Source organism: Drosophila pseudoobscura, chromosome X (assembly GCF_009870125.1).
Source record: "Drosophila pseudoobscura strain MV-25-SWS-2005 chromosome X, UCI_Dpse_MV25, whole genome shotgun sequence".
Classification (NCBI taxonomy): Eukaryota; Metazoa; Arthropoda; class Insecta; order Diptera; family Drosophilidae; genus Drosophila; species Drosophila pseudoobscura.
In genome coordinates, this window is record NC_046683.1 from 45,515,838 (window position 1) to 45,537,786 (window position 21,949).

Sequence of the window (21,949 nt, forward strand, 5' to 3'; positions counted from 1 at the left end):
TATTTCCAATTGTGGCTGCTTTTTCAGAAGCAATTGAAAGATGACTGATGGATTGTGAATCCAGCTCAGATATTCAGTGATAGTATTTCCAGGCGAAATGTTTTCAGAATAGTTAATAAATAAAGTTCGGAGTCTCGACGAATCTTATGCGATTATTATTTATGTTTGTTTCCTACTATAAGTAGTTCTTATTTTTTATCTTATTTTTTAGCGAGAAGCTAAAGAATTTGGAATCGAGGCAGCGTGCACATTCAGTTTGAAAAATAAACTTATATTGAGGTATGAAATTCCAGCTATTTTCATGCGGAAACTCAAGATGAAGTGATTGAAGCTTAATGTTTTCAGACAATTCTTATTTTTATGAAATCATTGATTAACAAAACACGAATACAAGTTTCCATCCATCTTAAAAAGTTAAACATTGCATACTTTTGGGCACATGTATGTAGAATACCGTGTAGAAATACATAAGTGTCACATGCTTTCCGCGTATGTCAATGTAAATGTAAAAGTCATGTATTAAATTTTTGAAATTTTTTAAATAAATATAAAAAGTACATATGTGTATGTATGTGAGACTCGAAATATGTTGCTATTAATCGTATATGACCATATATTACCACCGAAAATACTTCTTAGAGAGACTAACTCTGTAGAGTACCAGGGGCTATTGATTACCCAGCAGCTGGTGGAAAAAAGAGAAAGGGAAGAAAAGGAGATTTTGTGCAAAAGCTCTTCCTTCAATTGCTACAATGGCAGCGTGTGAAAAATTGCATTTTTCCGCATATGTGCACAGCAAAGACACAAAAGTCAAATTACAATTCCCTCTCTGAATATCCTCTTTGCTGGCTATAGCTGGATAGCCGCCCCCAGTCCACTCCCCTCCCCTGCCCTTCGCTTCGTTCCATTCCGGCTCCACGTAAGCATTTGATATGCTTTTAAAATGCATAAATTAGTGCTGGGGAAAAGATTGAAATAGAAGGGGTTAAGAGAAAATCCGGGCAAAACAATTGTATTTTCTCAGTGGACGCCTTTGTCGACCATCCCTGCTGCTCAACCAATCCTCCACTTGGCATATTCAGGATCCCCATCCCCATTCGTACTCGTATTCGAATGTGTGTGTGTGTGTGTGTGTGTGTGTAAGAGTGGGGGTGGGTAGGGTCTCCTCTGTTTGCTTGCATTATCCCAAGCAACTTTTGTCTGGCTTTTTGGCTCTGAGTTGCGAATTTTTTCGACCCGCTCCGACTATTTACTCTTCAAGTTTCCCCAGGCTTAGAAATTAGAGGAGGAGGAGGCGGAGGAGCAGGCCAAAACAGCGGTGTGGGGTCCAGATTCTTTGGCATTTAACTAAGCTGGTTAGCAAACAGTGTGGAGTCGCAGTCGCAGTCGCAATCGCAGTCGGAGTCCAGTCCAACAGTTGCCAACAAAAAAAGCAGAAATGCATATGGAAGAGGCTGCAAAGTTTGTGAGAGCCTGAAACAGACGCATAAGGATATGGCACTCATGAAGAAGTTTCTACGCTCTGGGGACTGTACTCCTTTATTTCGTTGCGCTGTTCCTGGATAAATACTTTGTGCAGCAACATAGGTACACGCATAATCCCGGCACAAACAAACCATTAAACCATTAAGACAGCAATTTCAATTAAATATCTCATCCGTTTTGTGATGAACAACATTTGGATTTTATTAAACAAGCAAGTGGGCAAAATTCGTATCTGGTTTCTGGTGTTTTGGCAAAGTATTAACAATTGTGGAAAGGAAAGTAAAGGCTTAGCAGCTAAAGAGCTTAAATACTAAGTGCAGCTTATGGTGGTACAGGTTGCACGAGCAGGCATCTGCGATGATATAAAATAGTAGTTGGCTAGTTTGCTACAGTATTTCATTTACATTAATTGTGACAAAAAATATACAAATATGGGATCATTCATTATAGATCTATACAGTACATATACATATACATATGTTATATGGGGGGCATACATATTTACAAATATCACAACAAAATGGGGCATTGCGAAGGGGACTCAGGGATTCAGGGGTTAGCGGAGCAAACAGTTAAAGAGTTAAAAAAAATAGTTGTTGGTCGGATAATCAAGTATACGTAAAATGGTAATAAAATGGCGAAATGGTTAAACAGAGTCTGGTACTGGAGCTCTCTCTAGAAGTCGCTTACGAAGCGTGTGTGGCGCATAGAAATAACAGATCCGCTGGGACAGATAAGACGGGGTCGGAGGGGGGGGGATAGATGGAAGAGTGGGGGTGGGTGTGCGGATCCATTTAATTTTTATGCGCAATCTATTCATCTCTCTCACATACACGTGCTAGCTAGGAAGGCAAGAGTCTTTGTTCTATTCAAGAGAAAATGTCGAGGAGTAAATGAAGTTCAAGCTGAAAAAGTGCGCTGTCGGGTAAAAAAAAGGGGACCTATAATACTTCGGCTGCTTCTGCGGGCTTAAAGCTTTTCGGAGTACTCGAACGGCGGCAGCTTGACGCCATTTTCCGCCTTAAAGTCGGGCTCAAAGGCGCGGTTCTCGTGCTGGCCAAGATAATTGTTGCTTTGCTGCTGCAAGGCATTGGCCGCTACCTCGGCGTGGTTGCGATTCCTGGATATCTGTGTGGAGTTGCGCAGCCCATAGCAGAAGTAGATCACATAGCCAATCACAATCCAGATGAGGAATCGAATCCAGGTGTTCAGATCCAGCTGGAACATCAGGTAGAGGTTGGCAAAGACACTCAGGCACGGCACGAACGGCACCAGCGGCACCTTGAAGGTCAGCTCAATGGTCGACACTGGCTGCATTCCAATGACCACGCCGATGAGGATCAGTACGACGCCCACCAGGCTCAGCGACACTATGCCACCGGTACTGTCAAGGTCAAATGCCTTCTGCAATGAGCACCACACCAGGCACACGACGGCGAAGACCACGATGCCGACCTTGGTGATGTTAGAGGTCAAGGAGTTGGGTTCCCGATATGAATGGCCGTTGAAGAACTGCCGGAACACATTTGGGGCCTTCACCGACACGAGCTTGGTCATGTCCTCGTCCTGGTAGCGCAGGACCAGAACACAAATGGCCACGATGGTGTAGGCCAGCAGGGTACCGATGGACATCATGTCCACGAGCTGGTCCAGATTAAACAGCATGGCCATGATGGCTGTCAGGAAAAATTAAAGGTCAGAAATCACTCCTTTCAAATCCATTTTCAAACCGCTCAACTCACAGGCAAAGATTCCCGAGACAATGGTGGCTATAAGGGGCGTCTTCGTGTAGGGATGCACCTTGGAGAGCCGCTTGAAGAGGATGCCGTCGTTGCCCATGGCGTAGAGGATGCGGGGCAGTGGGAACATGGCTCCCAGGAGACTGGTGCACAGGGCAAACACCGCTCCGATAGTCACGATCCACTTGATTGTGATCCAGCCAACGACGTCGAAGGCGTGCGGGAAAGGGGCGTCCCTGTCCTGCAGGTAGTACGGAAGCATCATCGTCAGCACCGTGGAGACCCCGAAGTAGGCCAGGAAGATGATGATCAGCGAGATGACGATCGAGAGCGGGATGTTGCGCTTGGGATTGATGGCCTCCTCGCCCGTGGTGGCAATGCAGTCGAATCCCACGAAGCCGAAGAAGCACTTGGCCGCTCCCGCCATCACTCCGGCAAGGCCGAACGGCATGAACCCACCAGTGCCGAATCCTTCGGGCACCTGGTCCTGGGGAATGCGCCAGTTATCGGCATTCGCTGTACGGAAGGAATACACATAAATGAGGATCAGACGTCCACGGGAAATCACGAGCATCCCACTCACCATTCATGGCTCCGGCCACCAGAACAATGCAGATCGTGACTAGATTGACGCAAGTGAAGATGTTGTTCAGGAAACTGGACTCCTTGGCGCCAAATGCCAAGATTCCGGCCAACAGCAAGACCATCCCGAAGGACAAAAAGTCCGGATAGTCGCCCAAAAAGCCCACATCCATGTGCATCGATTCATTCAGCGCCTTCGACATGTTGTTGTCGATCAGCGCGTCAAAGTAGCCGCTCAGGCCGCGCGCCACGGAAGCAGTGCCGATGACATACTCCAGGATTAGATTCCATCCAATGGTGAAGGCCACAAACTCGCCAATGGTCACATAGCTGTACACATAGGCGCTTCCTGCCTTGGGCACGCGAGCGGCAAACTCCGCATAGCAGATGCCCGCAAAGGCCGATGCGACGGCCGCGATCAGGAATGAAATGGTCACCGCCGGACCGGCAATGTTGTAGGCCACCTGTCCGGCCAGGACATAGACGCCCAGTCCCAGAGTACTGCCCACGCCCAGGGCCGTAAGATCAAAGAGATTGAGGACACGCGCCAGCTGGGACTCGCCCTCGTTGACGTCGTCCGTTTTGCGGCGGGTGAGTGCATTCCAGAATTTCGCCATTACTAAAAGTTCAGTAAGAAAACAGATCGGTTAGATATTGTCCAGGTCATGTTCCAATTGACTAGCATATCTTATCGCGACAGATGGGTTGGGTTGGGGCTAGACTAGCATATCTCGACAAGTGGCTCTCCAAAGCGGCTGTGACAAAAGATAGAGAAACAGAGCTGAGCTGTGTTCCCGGTCTGTGTCGATAGAATCCCCGATCCGCCATCCCTAATAACATTTGATGTCTGTTTTTCTTGTGTTTTTTTTTTTGTGGCACTGTGATTCACTGCGGAGTAGTAACTCGTTACTGGGAACAGGTCGGCGAAAGAGCAATAACATATGCACATATAATTAATGTCTGTTGAACGTACTCCGACGACTGTCACTTGGGCATTTTTTCCCTGGCTTTTACGAGAACACGAGTATGCACATATGTATGCAGTTTATAACCAGTACAAAACGTGATGACAGTCTAAAATATAGTATAGCAGTTGATTTGTGAGCTAGTAAATCAAATCAGGAATACAAAGTCATATAATGTAACAGAACGGTCACAACTATTCCGCAATCTTCCGAGCCATATAGATATAGTTACTAAGGGCATATAGCCCACACGCCCACACATATACGTATACATATAAGTATGAGATGTATAGCTAGGCTCGATTTCACCATCTCTCGAGTTGTGCTCCAACTGATTTGCCCAGTTAGAAACGCTATTATCGCTCAATAGATGATTATTTATGTGCACAGATTAAACCATGTACGAAACTTAGTCGAAGAGGTATTCTACAGGTACACCTGTATTCCTGGAATGTAATCCCGCCGATTTATCGGTTATCAACACTCACTCCGGCAGGCACAAGCCATATATTGCCGATATGTCTACTGTTTACAATGTCTTGTCCCAATCGGGCCAATCAATTAGCCATTTTCTATGGTACGATTTGGTTTTACCCAACCCCCAATTCGGGTTTAAAGTGTAATATTTTCGACCCCTTAGTAATCCAGATAAGCCTCCCTGCCATTGGGCTCTCGATGAGCACACGCCTGGTGTGTTATCTTATCGGGTTGCGGTTGAGTGATTGAAAGGCTGATTAGCACGAGAAATCGGTGTTAATGTGGGTACTAATAGACCACTGAAGAGTCTCGTTGATTTCAAGGACAGCCCAGCGAAAGTGGGCTCATTCATTCTTTCTAGATAGCGATCGCGAGGCTTTCGCTTTTCCTCAAGATTTTCCGCAAACACACACACACACACATGTCCCAGTTTAGTTTCAAAATCGCCAAGAGCCAATACCTGTTTCCGATGCCTTATCTATCGGACAAAGGCTGGAAAACTAAAAAAATTAAATTGTCTGTTCCCGAGAGGTAGAGGACTGCGTGATGTTAATGTTAAATCATCTGTGCGAAGGTCGGCTATCCGACATTAGGTATGCGACTAGTTTATAGGTCACTCAATGACCAATTAATTCGAATCTGTCATGGGAACAGACAGCTCGATATATAATGGCAATGGCGACAGAATATCAGATCGAGTTTTATGCAAAGTGCGAGACATATTTTAGGGGGGTGGGGAGGTAATCCAGTGTTGGATCTGAGGCCGAAAACCCAAAGATGATGCCATGCTGCCATGATGCCACTGCGTGGTCGGTCAGCTGGGAGTCGGCCCGGCCCGGCCGGGACGTGCCGCATGCCTCTTAGTATTTTTTTTATTATATTTTTTTATTTCGTTATTTTGTTGTTCCCTTGATAAAAGCACACTTTGGGTTTAGGCAGTTTGCAATTATAAATTGCACAATTTTATAAGCACCGCATATTGTATACTTTATGATCATTCTCTTTGTTTTAGGTCGGTTCGGGACTTGGTCGTATAAATAAGACCCCCACTAATTAGGTGGGATTTGGCTGCTCGCTTGCTTGCTGGGTTCTTGGGATTAGCGCGAGAAAGAAGGAGCGCGAGGAGGAGGAGTCCTTTCTGGCGGATGGGGACCGTCTCCCGATATACTACAATACTCGCATCACCTGTCATTTGCACATACTTTTTCCCTCGTTTCTTTTCTGGCGGGTTCAAGTCAAAAAAAAAGGCGCACCGTTTCACTTTGGTCACACTCGAGACTCTCGGTGGGAAATCTTTGCGTGGAAAAAAACTAACTAACTGCCGATCAAGTTACCGCGCGCGACGCGCTCCAAAGTGTTTCTGATCGTGGGCCGCTGGCGGTGGAACGGTTAAAGCTTTGGATTTCGCTTTTGACGCTCTGCTCACTGCTGCTGTTGCTGCTGCTGCTGCTACTTCTGGCCCCCGACGCGTCGGCAAAAATATTGTTAACAACTTTTTCCCAAACGAAAGCAGCGACGACGACGACGACGACGACGACGGCGCCGACAACGATATCGCAGGCATTTCGCAGGGCGACGATGTTTCCGGTTCAAATCGGATTTGCCAGCGAGAGCGCGATCGGGCGGGCCTTAGTCCCGATTCGCACTTGAAACCGAATGTTGAACTCCCAATTACATAAATGTATACAATAAATAGCACACCGATAATAACTGCTATAGGTATTAGCAGATGGGCCTAATCGTTCTTCATCCACACATTCCTGACGTCACAGCCCGATAAGCCAGCCATTGGGCCATTGTTTTACGACTATTGCGGGCCGACTGTCAGCGCTCGTGCCATTGATTAGCCAGCCCTCGACGAGAGTCGTTAGCAATTGTGGCTGCCACATATCACTGTACTTCAACACATTTACAGCCCACTTTCGGGTATTCTGATAACCGCTCGCTCGCTCGCTCGCTCGCTGAACATTCAGACACGTCCGTAGCCCGAAAAATGCGCGCTCTACCTGTCTATATCTTGCCACTGATCGAGGGGCAGGCCAGGCCATGAATGCAGAGTGTAACACTTGTAAGCGGCTTCGTTTAGAATGCAGGCCGTTGTACCCGCTTGACACTGATCGAGACCTACTACGAGACGTGGTCTGAAGCGCCTGCCGATCGACCTTGACACAGTTGGGCGGTGGGGGGAAGCGCCATCCAAAGAGGCCTTGCGACGGCCTGCTCGTACGATTCCGATCGTTCTGGAAGCAGTTGTAGGCGCTGCTGAGAGACCCTAACATTCAGCCTTACGAAATCTTGAAGCTGGCCAAGCAGTTTTCACATTTACCTCGGTTATTTTCCATACCAATCGAATGAAATGCGACTTTGACCAGCACCACGTCCTTCTCCTCCCGTCCCCTTCCCGTAGAAACCATTAGCGCCAAAGTCTGGCTAGAAGCGGAGACGCAGCCTCGGGCCAGACCAATGACTTGTCAAAATACTTATCGAGTGAAAAGCTCGGCCCAAAGCAGTGTGTCTGCCACGCAGCCAGCCATACGGAGACCGGCTGGGGAGACCGCTATGCCAGCGGCGGTGGCGGGGGCGGTGGCGGTGGTGGTGGCGGTGGTGGTGGTGGTGGCTGTGACGGTGGCTGTGGGGCTGTTGGGCCGTGGGGCTGTGGGGAGGTGACGACGGTCTAGTCAAACTTGAAAAACAAATCACGGAGTCGCCGCAAACATCTGAAAATCTCGTTTTGTCGGTCTATAGTAGCTATATGTGGTAAGTAGTAGGCCTAGTTTGCTGCATCATGAATCCCCCCAAGTGAAACATATCCACAGATACGAAACTCGAGTTCGAAAGTACGATTTGAAATCTTTTTAATGGTGGGTGGGACGGGATGGTATGGGATGTGGCTTGTGACTAACGATAGGTCCCAAACGTCTCTATTTGGAGACCAGTGGTCCAGTGGTACCACTCCATTTTCAGTTAACACTTCTTTCCGAGACATTTTGACGTCAGAAGCGTCGTTCTGTGACGTCACTTTTGTTTGATAAATCGGTGCCAGACCAAAAGATGGCCTAATTGAGCGCTAATTTATGTTCGATTACTTACAAATATTTGATCTTCCCATTGAGCAACTCTTTGATAAACATTTTCACACCTTTTTCGCGGTATATGGTCGTTAAGCCCCATGGATAATTGTAGACCCGCAACAAAACAACAATTTTCGCTGACTTTGTGGAACATATATAAAGCGATATCTTTGGTATTGTACGAAAACGAGTACGAGTACGAGTGCAGTGCCCAATCAATCGATTTATGAGTCCTACATTGTCCAATATTTGTTTACCCGCTTTAATTTATGATCGCATCGCTCAACTGGGGACTGAATTTTACGATTTCCTTTCCCGTGCCGTGGAAAACATTTGAATGCCTAGGAATTTTCTCCCATTTGAATAGTTCTTCTACTGTCGTTTGAAGCATACATACTTCCAGAAATATTTATTTACGCACTTTGCAATTCCTTTTTATGACCCACAATTAGCAAAGAGGATTATAAATATTTTTTTGCCAATTTTATTTCGTGGTAGGTCTTCTAGTAGATCGCATCAGCTGGAGATTTATAACGCCTCCCAGACGGTCCATAAAAATTAGCCAAAATTTGTATAATCGCCAGAATTTTTGGGAACATAATCGTGGACATTATCTTTCTCTGGAGGCCAGACACATTTGGAGAGGAGATTAATCGCCCGAGAATTCTTGACGTAGTAGAAAACACTCGTAAAGCCGAGAAGAGGCACTCCATGTGTCGGCCTAGTGCAAAGTCGGCCTGCGGGGCCATATAATTTCATACGTCTCCGTATATCTGATGCAATTAAAGTAGGCCCTCATCCATTTGGCAAGACCCCTCGAGATAAGAGCTGCTAATAGCTGCACTCTCCATGGCTCGAATGAGCGATTCCCATGTTGTGTTTCCCCCTGATAGCCAGAGAGACGGAGAGCTAGAGATAGGCAGAGAGACTATGAATATCGCCCCAGTTTGCTTCACATTATCTTCATGAAATGGAATGGCTGGCACGGCACGGGGAGCGTTATCTGGCCGGTAGGATGTCGACGTCTATGTTGACACGGAGAATGTACAAATGAAGAGACATTGAATTGTCGCCATTGATAAGTGAAGAGTGGAGTGTCTTCTGTTGTTGTACGTCCACCTTTCTAATGCCATCTTTTCCGGGCTGTTAGCAGCCATTTCTGTATATTGGCCAAATTGGGACCAATTGATAGGATTCTGCCCATTCACCCATCCATAATTACGGAGATTACTTTTGTACCCCCTTTTTTCCCCAGCGACTTCTCTCATTATTACACTCCGAGAGTCACTGAACCCGCTGGAGAATCCTAAATGTTATATGCACAATGCACAGTAGCCGCATTATACTCGAGTATGAATGGTTATTTTTGCGCTGTTTTGCTCGTTTGTTTCGAAAAGTTTCAATTTGACTGGAGTAGAACATTGTGCCGTACTTCATAATATTAACAATTTTTATTAGCTGGTTGTCAGGTGAGGATTGGATTGTCGGTGGGCTGCCGCTGCCGCTGCGGCTGCGTCTGGGGGTTGGTTGGAGTTTGGGGATGGGAGATGGGTGCCACAACAATGGGCTGTATTTTAATGCGGCTTGTTGAGTGCTCAGTGTGGCTTGCAAATTGTTTGTGACTTTGAAGCGCGCCGCATGCGGCTGCATTTTTTATTCGACTGGTTTGGTGGGGAACTTTTCTTGACTTGACATTCGCAAAAGGCAGTCGCCAGCAAGGCAGTTACTCAGCCGGGCTAATTATGGTGATGGAAATCTGTGTGGGGGCGCTCTCAAAACCAACTCAAATGGAATACCGAGAGTCGGGGATGCTCACTGCTGACTTCTGACTGCTGCCTCTGGCCACATAATGCTCTCTGGTTCAATTGCAATCCGGATAATCGTTTAAGAATGTTTGAAGAATGTTGCATCTCTACTTTCACAATCAAAATCAGCTATTACAATGTAAAAGCCCTCTCAGATACCGTTTGGAGTGCACACATTTTCAATTGGAAATGTTTGGCTCATGACTCGTGCTCGTAATTCTCAGAAATAATATATACCTACATACTTATGTACATATATGTATATGACTTGTAGTCTGTTGATAGAGATTTCTGTATTGGCCGAAACGCAACGAAATCTCCACCTAAACCCTGACAAGATTATTTTATCGGTCAAGTTAATCAGTTTCTGTTTCTGCTACTGCTATTGTGGTTTCTGTGTTTGTGCAATCCCCAGTTGCTATGTGGCGTGGCCTGTTCCTTTCAAGTTATCATTGGGCCATATTCGAAGAGTGTTAGTGTTTTGCGGCAAGTAAGTGATAGCAAGTACTTTGAGAGGGTGGCTGTATGAATCCGGAATGCAATGCCGGAAGGCAACCCGGTTTTAAGCTTAGGCCAAATAAATGATCGTTATTCGATTCGAATAGATCAGCATTTAATGGAGCTCCACTTCTATTTTGAAGTCGTTAATGATGTTGCGGTGGGTGACCTTCCAGTCCATAGACAAACACTCCAAAAATACAAAAAACAAAACAAAGCACTACAGACGTACAATAAATATCACTAACACATACATATGTTGGTGTACATCTCTCTTTAAACCAAAAAAAAAAAAACACAAAAAATGACTTTAAAATGATGTCATTTATGAAAAAAATGCGTGGAATACAAAATCAAAAGGAAAGTCCGAGCCGTAATATAAAAACAATAAAGAAGAACCGAAATTGTGGATAAAAAATTTAAAAAAAAGGCAAGAAGAACCCGCCGAAAGTATGTACATATGTATAAACTCTCTGAAACCGGAATTACCGTGGTGTAGGTAGTGCCCTCCGTTGCAGATTCGTTTCGGGCTATATTATATGGAAAGATTACAGAGAAAATCACTGAAACGACAGTCACGCGACGACACTTTAATCGAAGTATTATCCGTATATCATTCGCGCCTTATTTTATACTTAAAATCGAAACAGATCGAAGCAACGCAAAGGCACGAAAAAAACATTAATTTATCAAACACGTACTGCTCTCCCGGCGCGCACCGCTCTGCAATCTGTATTACGCTAAACAAACAGCAATTAAGATCTGGAACCGCAGAGAGTTAGCGCGGGCGAAGGAGCAGGTGAAAGGAAATCCAATAACCAGACGAGAGAAGAGGAGGGAGAGTGCGCTGATGATGAGATGGTGTACGACGTGTGCCAGAGCGGAATGGAAATAGATCTGTTTACAGTTATTGATTCGTAGTGATGGCATTGCATCGCTGAAGGTGTATTAACCCTAGAACAGTAGGAGATTAGATTCATTAATTAGACAAACACCGATATGATCGAGAGATCATAAACATCATATGATACACATGTTTGCTGGTTGAGCTAGGAGCAACTCAACATCATTTTGTCACCAGTAGTGCCTCAGCTCTACGAGTGATAGCCAGGAGATGTGTCTAGACTCTAGAGACGGCTACGATCATCAGGGAACAGATCGGATCAGATCAGATCTGGAATATATATGTTAAGACTTTCAAATTCCCCAATGTTCCACTCTTTCTCCACCTTTATCATGCAACTTAATTATGCAAGTGCGTGAGTTTTCCAAACGATCAAATTATAGACACAACAGCCCACACCTGGTCGGTGGGGCTCACCCGGGCAGTGGGCGGTTTTTCCCCCGGGTGCGGCCACGCTTCATGGAAAATGGGCTAAGGCTATCACGGCCCGATGTAAGCTGCAATTAAACTGCAGCCACTAACTTTAGTACATACACCTTTAGTACAGTATATAGAGACGGGGCCTAGGTCCCTCAAGCCGTCCGCGGATTTGCATTCGCCGCATTTCAAATTAGCAATTCAACATTTATAATTAAAAAGTTGTGCAAACATTGTGAAGCATTTATTGCATAATTGCATTCGGAGGTAAGCCAAACAAAAAAATCAAGGAAAAACTCCATTTACCGACATTAATCGCCTTTTTTCTTTTCTTTTTTTTTTGTTAATTCCTTGTCATTTTTTTGTATGATTTTGCTGTACGTTGGGAGCAGGGTGGGTGGGTGGTATGAATGGATAGACGAATGAATGGATGGATGGATGAGTGGGTGGGTGGCGGCGGGGAAATAGGATTATCAATTTCATTTCAATTGGCCGGAAGCTATTTTCCGTCTGTTGATGATGTGTTTTTGTGCTGTTTTGAGAAATGAAAGCGGAATTCTTGTTTGTGGCTTTTCATAGATTGTTAATAATTCAGAAGAAAAAAAATGTGCTGCACAAAGCAAAAAAAAAAAAAATCAACTAGAATGATTAATATCTATTTGTGGGTAAATTAATGTAATGTATTTATAAACAACCCCAAGCAGGGCTCTGTTGTCGGGTGTTGCGATAATAATTAAATTATGTTCCGATATAAGAATCGATTTCTCATTTGCGCTGAAAACTTGCTAATTGGATTGCCCCTTTATTCAATTAATTTATTCATTTAGCAATATTTAAAATTAAACCCAGACACCAGAAATGGGCTCGACATCATATGGGGCTGGGGCTGAGGCTGGGGATGGGGCTGCGGCTGGGGCTGGGGCTGGGGCTGGGGCCAATCCCAATCCCAGTCCCAATCCCATCCAGAAAGCGAAACTGCTAATGGAACTCTTACATAACTTCCGTTTTATACGTCAAGTATTCGATTGCCTTTGCCTCTGAGGTGCCAACCCTACCCCACCGATTGGATTTCCAGTGGGTAATAATTATTCATCTCTTGAATTCGTGAATTAGTAGCTTTTGAAGTCAATTTGCCAGACATCATATTTTAATCAGTGTTTGCAAATTGCAAAAGTATTTATATTAATATTCACAACAATTTCCCCAACAACTTCTAAACAATGCAAATAACTTTGCCCCAGGGAAAATACCAATCCAATCCAAACCAATCGATGTGGGGGATGTGTCTACGAGGGTTTCGTATCGTACTATATTCTGGGCTGCGGGCTCCGGGCTCGGGACTCCGGACTCCGGGGATCCAACCCTTTTGCTACCGAACATGCCGCAACAAATTACTTAACAAGTGATTAGCCGCAGAAAAGTTTCCAGCATCAAAGTCTGCCACGACGGCCGCCCCACCTCCGCTGCCACCCCTTGGCTTTTCCGCCTTTCCTTTCGGCCGACAAGCCATGCAAATTAGAGAACACACTTTCGGGCTATTTCTGCATAAATTATTATTACGACCAAATTTCGGTTAGTTTTCCCCGGGCAGCGTTTCATGAACACCTCGCCTCCTTCTGTGCAAAATATTTTCCTATGCAATTTTCCAAATGATGCTGATGGGGGAGACCTGAAGCGGCCACGAATTTCTTGGTGCTTCAATTAAGCCCGGCCCTAACACAATTTGCTTTTAATTGTCGTTAATTGTACCAGCCATTGACAAAAACGAGTGATATTTTATTTATTTTCTTTTCATCTGATTCATTCCACTTTCACACACAATTATCACCCAGCGATTTGTGATTTCTCGCCTTTTTTATTTATTTATTTTTTTTTTTTTCGTTTGGCGCTCCAATGCGGAAACGTCTTTATTCCGCGAATACTCGTATGTGTGGAAATGAGTGGTGTATGCAGGTATGCTACTGGGATAGTCAGTAATTAACTAGACAGACTAGACCAGACTGTCTGCCAGTCGTTTAACTGCGATTTGCGTTTTTAATCAGCTTCAATGAACGACTATTACACCAAACGAACTGGGGAGGACACAACACATGAGCGACATTTATCCAAGGGCCATGATCTATGTATATTCCGAATGTACATACAAATGTACAATAATCATAAGAACTACAGGATCTAAACAGAATTACTTAGAACGTTAAGTCTTTCAAAAAAAACTCCATCGCCGAATGCTATAGTTGGAACCTTTATTCCAGAGTCCACTCGAAACTCTTCATTCGGAGAAGTATTCAACCTGTAATAAAATGATCAATGGTGTTGGCGGTTTGGCGGTTTGGCTGAGCTCAAACCAGTTAAATACTAGTTTAAAGCAGCCCCATAATTCTTTATGGGGCCATAGAGTACGCGTAAATTATCTCTGCTACGACTCCAAAACAAACTCGGAACTCTCTGGGGGTCGGCGATCGGGGGATCGGGGGATCAGGGGCTCAGGGCTCGCTCTTGACTCTTCACACACCAACGCGTCTGTTATTATTATTACTCGTACCTTATTCAACGTCAGACAACAAACAGATCACAGAGAACACCTGTGGAAGCCGTGAAGCTTTGGGATCGAATCAAACGAAAACAAAATTTAAAAAAAACACAACCCAACCGAATGCTTCGAGCGCTGGCGATGAACTCAAGCGGGCTCTAGACAAAAGTCCGCCCGGCTGGCACAGTGAATCGCCAGCAAACAAGCAAAAAATTAACTATGAATGTTAATGGGCACAGCCATATAGATTCTGCGTTCACCTTCACAATTATTAGCCATACCAAAACAGCAAATTTATAATGATGCAAAACACGAACATGAATTGAACTGTATCGGTGTGTATTCGCCCTATGCTACGATGGAGTTTTAGTAACTATTTACAGTGCAGATGGCCAGATTTGCGGTAGTGTAGTTATATGTAGTTATATGCTAAACTGTCCACGTTGCTTGGACGTTCCTGGGTGCAAATCGTGCGCCTGCGCCTGGTGGTGAGAGTCCGAGACGGACTTGGAGCTCTGCTGATAGACCAGGCCATCGACGCCTGGTATGGTGTTGCAGCCCACACAGGCGTGCAGGGTGTCGTGAATGAAGATATCACAATCGAGGCAGAAGAACTGCTTGCAGAAGCCGCACTTGAAAACAGTCTTGTCTGCGACTGGGACGAAGAGTTTCATGCAAGCGTAGCATTCCGTGGTCCCGGTGCCGGTCCCACCACGGTCCGAGGAGGCTTTCGGCAAAGAATCGAACGGAATTTCCTCGAAGTTGGGAACAGGGAACAGATGATGGTACGAGCGGGCAAGATGTGGAGCCGAGACTAGCGTAAGACCACACGACTGACACTCCACGGGCAGTTCGCAGTACTTGCTATTGCATTGTGGACAGTGGTGTCCGGTGGTGCAGAGCTCGCTGGGCTCCTCCAGATTCTCTATGTGGCACATGCACATCGAGAGCGGTGCATCCTTGCCCTCCACCTCGTTCTTGGTGTGCGGAAAGCCCATACGGATGAGGGAATTGTGCTGAGTCTTGGCCGCAGGCGGCGGATCCACCTGGGACATGAGTTGATCCCTAAAATGAGCATCGTCCAGGACAGCGCCGAATGTGCCCCTAGTCTGTTGGGTGAGGTAGCGGGCAATATGAATCTCTGCCGACAATGAGATTACCGAACAGCGTATACCCTCCTTCTTCAGCTCATCGATAGTTAGATTAATGTCCACGGGATCGCAGGTGGTGAGGGAGCCCATCACGATGACAATCTCCCGCGAAGCATGCGATGGAACAACTTTGAGGGTTTTCAATGCCAAATCCAAGCCGTTCTGCAGCGATGGCTCGCTGGTCAAAGGCACATTTGCTAGGCTGAGAAAACCAATGGATTATTCCGATGGCAGTCATTCAGGACTCTCACTTACCCTTCCAATGCCTTGAGATGCACACGCGAGGTGCCGGTCAATTCGGTTATTTTCTCAGCACGCTTCGCCTTTAGAGCAATAATGCCCATCTGGCTAATAGGATTCTGGTCAAAGAACTCTTCGATGAACTGATCGAGCAGCTTGATGGTGCAGCGTAGGCGCGTGGGCTTCAGATCAGGCACGCTCATTGACTCGGAGCAGTCGAGTATGATGAATAGATGTCGCATCATTCCCAGACGATTCTGTTTCGTCTTTTGCGCCTGCCGCTGACGCTTGGCCTTCTGGATAATATCCGCGATTGCCCCATCCAGCAGCCCATCCTCGTCGTCCTTGATGGCTTCCCTGAGAAGTTGCTCCACATTGAGTTGAGATGATTTCTAATATATTACGCAATATTACCATGTCTTCTCATATCCCGTCTCCCAGCGGTACTCCTTCTGATCGTCGCGGTCGTCATCAGCCATGATATTTTATTTAGCTAAATAGAAAACAATTAAATAAAACAAATATCAGCGAAATTCACCGGCAACTGTGAAAGTGTGTACACACCAAGGCAGCGGCAAAACACAACGTCGAGGGTTGTCAAATCATGCCATGGCGAAATATTTTGCCTATCCAAATCAGTTGTTAAATTATTTACATAACTCTTATTTTATAAACAACATACAAAAAATATGAACTGGGTTTAATTGTAATGTTTTCTACAATTTAATTTAAATTTCTTGAAAAACATCAGGGTGCACGAAGTTACCATATCAGTCAATGAACTCAACACGACACGCGATTGGCTTAGCAAGTGCTAATTTATGTGTACGAACTGAAGGTCCACTACACTCTTGGTTAGGCATTTGAGACTGATGTATAATTGTGAAACCACAGAAGAAAGTGAGCACGTGTAGAAGTTTCGTGGCAGTTGAGCAAAAAATTTGTTAAAATTAATACATTTAATATATTCGACAATCCCAGACATAATTAATATATAGGTTATTCGGCATATATCCAAAAAAGAGCTCATACAAAAGTCACCCTAGCCGCAGTCTAACCACCGCTGGTCTGCGTTTCAGGCAAATAGACACCGTTTTGCTTTTGGCATTCAGAGTTTCGCGCGGGCAGTTGAAAGCAGAACAGCGCTGCGCGTGTTGAAATTTGGAGAAAACAGTTGGAGTTATATTAACATTCAAAAAACAATATAAACTTTAGTTTCCAGATCGATTTGGTTTATGAAGGTGTGTAAATAATGCAGTGTAAAAGTGGGTCCATTATTATTGATTTGACGCAAAAATTTGTGAAATGGCAAGCATTACTGCTGGCGAGCAATTTGAGCGGGAATCAGTATACATATCAAAAAGTGAAAATTAAATGAACTAAATGAAGCAAATAGCCAATTGTAATCTTTTCCTGGTAGCGGTTGGAGTCAACTACTATTAAACATGTTAAATAGGTTGTAAAAACGGAGCAATTTAAAATGGCATAAATGATTTTTTTTTAATATAAACAATTTGATATGCCCAATCTGGTCTACCCTCGTTCCCCAGTGTGTTTCTTTTTTTTCTGTGTGCTGTGTGCCCGGTTCGCTGCATTGTATTGCATTTTTTGTGTATTTTGGCTCGCTGTAACCAAGGCGCCGCACCGCGCCGCGCCGCTGCATTAGAGAAACCCACCATTCTGGGCACACACCGAAGACATTCGGGGTTGCCACCCATGCAAACGAAAACACACCACAGCACTGTACTTTTTCTTCCCCCTGTTAGCTGTTCCGTTTTTAAAAGCAAGCAAACAACAACTAAATAAATTTGCTCTTTTATTTTGATTATTTAAATGAATTCGACAGAACCGTAGGCTTTGGTGTTGTCTATAATGTTGGCACAGGAGATAGCTCCGACGGAAATTGGAAAGCACGCAAACATTATCGGAGGTGAGTGGAAGAAAAAAAAATGGCAGAAAAATAGCAAGCAATTTAAGTAACTCGTTTTGTTTTCACTTCTCAGCTGCCCAGGAGGATCTGGCAAATATGGATGTTCTCGTATGTGGACGGTGCCTGAAGGCCTACAACTTTGTCGAGGAGTTTCAGTCGCACAAGGAAGATGCCTGCGAGAAGGAGAATGCAAACCTTAAGGACTCGCTGGACACCAAGCCTTCAATCTGGGCATTTTCGCTGTGGAAGGCCACACAGTTGCATGCCCGCAAGGAATCGAGTGCTAGCAATTCATGGGCCATGTACCAGCATTGGGTGAGGCTCGAGGAGAGCGTGAGGGAGCCATGGATTGTGGCTGGCAAGACAATACAGTCTTTTGGCAAGATTGCACATGGACAGCTGCAGGATATGCCAGTGCGCATCACCAAAACGGTTGTGAATCCCAACAACAATAATAACACTTCGAACAGCAATAACAACGCAAGCGCATCCCCAACCAGAAGTAAGTATAAATTTCATAGAAACGGAATTACTATTAAATCAGTGTCCGTATCCGTATACAAAAATAAAGCATATTCAAGCTTAGTCTCGTGGTTGATTCAATGCTGATACCCAGCAACATTCTTTCAATGTGTGACTAGAATCGAGATCGTCTATAAACTGTACTTCTTTTCAGAATCGACTGCTAATAAGCTGCCAGCCTTGTCCAACCAACTGAAAGACATTGAGAACGAACGGCCCGTATCCAAGCCAGGAACCCCAACGCTGCCACCAACAACAACATCCACTGCCTCGAGTGGTGGTGCTGTCAAACCGAACAATCGAATAGCCACCCGTTGTGATTCCAAGACCGAACAGCGCACTGAAGAGGCTGTGGAAAAGATTGTCGCTAAACGCTTCAATCCGAGACGCAAGACACACGAGTATTTGGTTAAATGGGTGGACCGTTCGCACAATGGCAACACCTGGGAGGTGATGGCCAATCTCGAGAGTGTGCCCTTTTTCCTACAAATGTTTGAGAAGCAGCTGGCGCGTCAGAAACTGACCAGAGAGAAGGGACTGGATGCCTTGAAGCGTCTGCAGCATCCAGTGCCCTCATCGAAAACCGATTCTCCAGCTCCACTCAGTCCAGCCACGCCTCAAGCACAAGTATCGCCGAGCTCTCGGCCATCGCGCACTTCGAAAACCAAAGCCATGGATGCGTTCAAGCAATGGGTAACCGATACTGCTGTTGGCGACGGTTCTTCATCGCCCTCCTCGGGCAACGACGATGAATCCGCCAACGAGCAGGAATGGGCCGCCGCCACGTCGGGTCCCACCAAACGCAAGCTCAATCAAACTGATTCCAGTATTGAGGAGACCGCAGTGAATGACTCGGTGGAACTGGAGGATCTCGAGGAGGATCTGCCCATACACACTGTGAAGCGTTTAAAAAACGGCGGTAGCTCCGTGCAGCAAAGCAAATCGCGTGTCCATTCGGCTGATAGACAGGCTGCGTCCAGAATTAATGGAAACTCTGCTGCCTCCGGAGCGGACAGTATCAAAATGGGAGAGATCATCTACACGGACGACACCACCAGCTCTGGAATGTTTCGTAAACCGGAAATGCCAAACACCCTGCTTTTGGTAAATAAATGATGAGATCATCTGTAAAAAACGATAATTCATCTTGAAATCCGTTTCAGAAAAATAATAAAGTCGAGTGTCCTGTACGCTATCTGTCCCGTTCGGAGATAGCCAGCAATAATACAGGGGTCTTCCGCGTTGAGCACTCGGAGCCGACAGCCCCCGTCACAGCAGTGGCAGCCGCCGTTGCCGCTCAAAAGACCAGCACCAGTAGCGCCTCAGCCACGACAGTGGGAGGAGGGGGCATAGCCAAACGTTTGAGCGTAGCCCGCCCTTCACACTCCAATTCCAGTTCGCCTGTGACTGTAAGCCAGCGTCAGCAGGTGATACGTCCCCCTGGTCAGGGCGGTCCGATATCATCGTCGGTGCAACGTCGTCCTTTGGCAGGCACGCCGCAGGCTCGCGCACAGCAGCCACCGACGAGGGCACATCCTGGCGGCCGGCCCCTGGCACGCGCTGGTCCCGGTACGCCCCAGCAACGGCATCAAGCGTCGCCAGGAGCCGGCACCAAAGTGGTGACGCCAGAGCAGAAGATCCTGCAGCTGTCCAAGTCTGGGGACTTGAAGGTAACTCGCAAGGTGGTGACCAGGGAGGAAATATTAGCCCAACGCCAGGCCCAGGCTCGCCAGCAACGCCAGCAGCAATCCCAATCGCAGCTACAAAAGGTGCTGGCACCAGGGCAAAGGCAAAGAATAGCGCCCAAGCCAACGCCACAGCCCACACCGCTCCAGTTGGAGCTGGAGGAGGATATGCACCAGCAACAGGTCCAGCTGTGCCCAATCACTGGCAAGCTGATTGGGGGGGAAGAGTCGCAGCTGCAGGTCGAGCATGAGCAAATGCAGGAGGAACAGCGCGAACAGCTGGAGGCAGCGCATGCGCTTTTGGGCAGCGATCAGCAGGTGCTGACCAACGAAGACGGCTCTGCTCTTCTGGTAAGAGGTGAAGATGGCACCGTCTACCAGGTGGCTGGCAAGAATGCCGAGGGCCAGACCATACTGGTTACCCAGGGACCGGATGGCGAGCAACAGTTCGCGTATGTGGCCGCCGCTGAAGGCGACGATCAGGATGTCCTTTCGCTAGACCATGCCGTGGCTGAGGCTGTCCAAGCTGGGGAACAATCCGCTGCAGCAGCAACATCCGATGGCGAGCAAATTCTCGTCTCCATGACCGAGGAGGAGCTGGCCCAGCATCAGGCAGCCGCACTGCAGCAGGAGAGTTCTGGCACCGGCACGGGAACACCGGTCACTGCACAAATTCACATCACGACCTCTGACAGCGATGGCACCGAGTCCCAAATCCCGGCCGAGGTGGTGCGAGCGGATCTGCCCTCACCAGGTAATACAAATAACAATAATCTTCCATCTTCTGTGCATTAATCTCCCCTTTCTCTCCTTTCTTTGCACTTTTTCTCAGGGGGCACTCGTCGCGTCGTTTTGATGATACAGGATGGCACTTTTATGATGACTGAGATGAACGAGGAGCAATTCAAGACCCTCAACATCCCGACGTAAAAACATGTTAATAGTCTCTTAACCTAGCACTAGGCGTAGCCCCTAAGCCAGATATACATACTACATATATATATAGAATGAGAGCACTGGTCGCCGTAGAACATGCGCGGCTTCGTTTAGGATAGGACATTCCCGAGAATACATTTTGGGGACATCCATTTCCATCTGACTAAAGTACACTTTGGTTTTTCCCTTATTCTTATATATATATATAATTTTTTTTTTTTTTTTTGCAAGTTTTTTTCGTCTTCACTAATCTGATTGTTTTCCCGACAGTTTTTAGTGGAGTGGAGGAGAAACCATTTGGGGATTAGCCAAAAGAATAATTAAGTCAGAAGCTAAGATGAACGGCAAAAATAATAAAAAAAAAAAAACAAATCACATGCAGCTAGATAATAGTTGATCATTCAATTGCGGGGCGACTTATTAAGTAAGCGAAAAGAAGGGATCCAAGCGAAGAGGAATTATTTTATGTTATTGAACCAGAATCAGAAACAGAACCAGACCCAGAGCTAGGCCTAGGACACGGCATTTTCTTTACCATAACCCATACAACACACACACTAATTATTTAGTAATTAATTAATTGAGTTAAGTACGTATATATAAATATATATAAATGTGTAATCGGCGACAGAAAGAGAGAAGAGAGAGAGAGAGAGAGATAGAGGGAGAGGGATAGAAAGGAAAAGAAAGAGAGAGATAGAGATAGAGATGGAGAGAGAGATGAAAAATGCATCGTTTGCATTTAAACAGCAAATACTCGTCTTAAGAAATGCTAAAATAATATCTAGACTATAATTAACATTACGATAGATGTGAATTGTAACTTCTACAAATAATTTTAATATTTAGAACTCTAAAAAGATATCATTGTGTGTGGTTTTTTCATTTATTATGAAATTTGTGTCCATTCTTCAGGGAGCTAAGTGAAAGAAATCTCTCGGCTACCGGCTATCGGCCATCGGCCAATGTTCCCCGAAAAGGAACCTCGCCTCGAAACAAATGCAAGCAA

The 21,949-nt window shown here is 45.8% G+C and overlaps 3 protein-coding genes across 6 annotated transcripts; 1 reads left to right on the forward strand and 2 right to left on the reverse strand.

Annotated features, from left to right (window-relative positions):
- Nucleotides 1-1,656: 1,656 nt before the first annotated feature.
- On the reverse strand, nt 1,657-11,384 carry slif (cationic amino acid transporter slimfast). Of its 3 annotated transcripts, none has more exons than XM_015187311.2 (4): nt 11,112-11,384; nt 3,808-4,425; nt 3,228-3,740; nt 1,657-3,161 (listed from the first exon to the last, which is right to left on the reverse strand). In XM_015187311.2, exons 2-4 carry the CDS (start codon nt 4,421-4,423, stop codon nt 2,455-2,457), a joined length of 1,836 nt encoding a protein of 611 aa, XP_015042797.1. In that variant the 5' UTR covers nt 4,424-4,425; nt 11,112-11,384; the 3' UTR covers nt 1,657-2,454. The 3 variants fall into 3 exon arrangements, with proteins under 3 accessions (XP_015042797.1, XP_001353375.1, XP_033240111.1); XM_001353339.4 differs by lacking the exon at nt 11,112-11,384 and adding an exon at nt 6,451-6,634; XM_033384220.1 differs by lacking the exon at nt 11,112-11,384 and adding an exon at nt 6,434-6,634.
- A 3,414-nt stretch (nt 11,385-14,798) lies between these two features.
- Ssl1 (general transcription factor IIH subunit 2 Ssl1) lies at nt 14,799-16,651 on the reverse strand. The gene is made up of 4 exons (XM_015187312.2): nt 16,432-16,651; nt 16,282-16,360; nt 15,883-16,224; nt 14,799-15,829 (listed from the first exon to the last, which is right to left on the reverse strand). Exons 2-4 carry the CDS (start codon nt 16,344-16,346, stop codon nt 14,899-14,901), a joined length of 1,338 nt encoding a protein of 445 aa, XP_015042798.1. The 5' UTR covers nt 16,347-16,360; nt 16,432-16,651; the 3' UTR covers nt 14,799-14,898.
- Nucleotides 16,652-16,810: 159 nt separating this feature from the next.
- Chro (chromodomain-containing protein chromator) lies at nt 16,811-21,802 on the forward strand. Of its 2 annotated transcripts, XM_002134818.3 has the most exons (6): nt 16,811-17,108; nt 17,714-17,797; nt 17,871-18,299; nt 18,474-19,423; nt 19,483-20,758; nt 20,837-21,802. In XM_002134818.3, the coding sequence occupies exons 2-6, from the start codon at nt 17,740-17,742 to the stop codon at nt 20,932-20,934; spliced, it is 2,811 nt and encodes a 936-aa protein (XP_002134854.1). In that variant the 5' UTR covers nt 16,811-17,108; nt 17,714-17,739; the 3' UTR covers nt 20,935-21,802. The 2 variants fall into 2 exon arrangements, with proteins under 2 accessions (XP_002134854.1, XP_033240110.1); XM_033384219.1 differs by lacking the exon at nt 16,811-17,108 and having other exon boundaries at nt 17,595-17,797.
- The last annotated feature ends 147 nt before the right edge of the window (nt 21,803-21,949 follow it).

What these genes read in the sequence shown, in the direction of transcription:
- Ssl1 (XM_015187312.2), bottom strand. Translation starts at nt 16,346, where the DNA reads ATGGCTGATGACGACCGCGACGATCAGAAGGAGTACCGCTGGGAGACG. An exon ending in ACGGGATATGAGAAGACATG is followed by an intron (nt 16,225 to 16,281) that starts GTAATATTGCGT and finishes GCAACTTCTCAG; the next exon opens with GGAAGCCATCAAGGACGACG. An exon ending in CATCTCAAGGCATTGGAAGG is followed by an intron (nt 15,830 to 15,882) that starts GTAAGTGAGAGT and finishes TGGTTTTCTCAG; the next exon opens with CCTAGCAAATGTGCCTTTGA.
- slif (XM_033384220.1), bottom strand. An exon ending in GGTGGCCGGAGCCATGAATG is followed by an intron (nt 3,741 to 3,807) that starts GTGAGTGGGATG and finishes CCTTCCGTACAG; the next exon opens with CGAATGCCGATAACTGGCGC. An exon ending in TGTCTCGGGAATCTTTGCCT is followed by an intron (nt 3,162 to 3,227) that starts GTGAGTTGAGCG and finishes TTTTCCTGACAG; the next exon opens with CCATCATGGCCATGCTGTTT.
- Chro (XM_002134818.3), top strand. Translation starts at nt 17,740, where the DNA reads ATGTTGGCACAGGAGATAGCTCCGACGGAAATTGGAAAGCACGCAAAC. An exon ending in TGCCAAACACCCTGCTTTTG is followed by an intron (nt 19,424 to 19,482) that starts GTAAATAAATGA and finishes AATCCGTTTCAG; the next exon opens with AAAAATAATAAAGTCGAGTG. An exon ending in AGCGGATCTGCCCTCACCAG is followed by an intron (nt 20,759 to 20,836) that starts GTAATACAAATA and finishes ACTTTTTCTCAG; the next exon opens with GGGGCACTCGTCGCGTCGTT.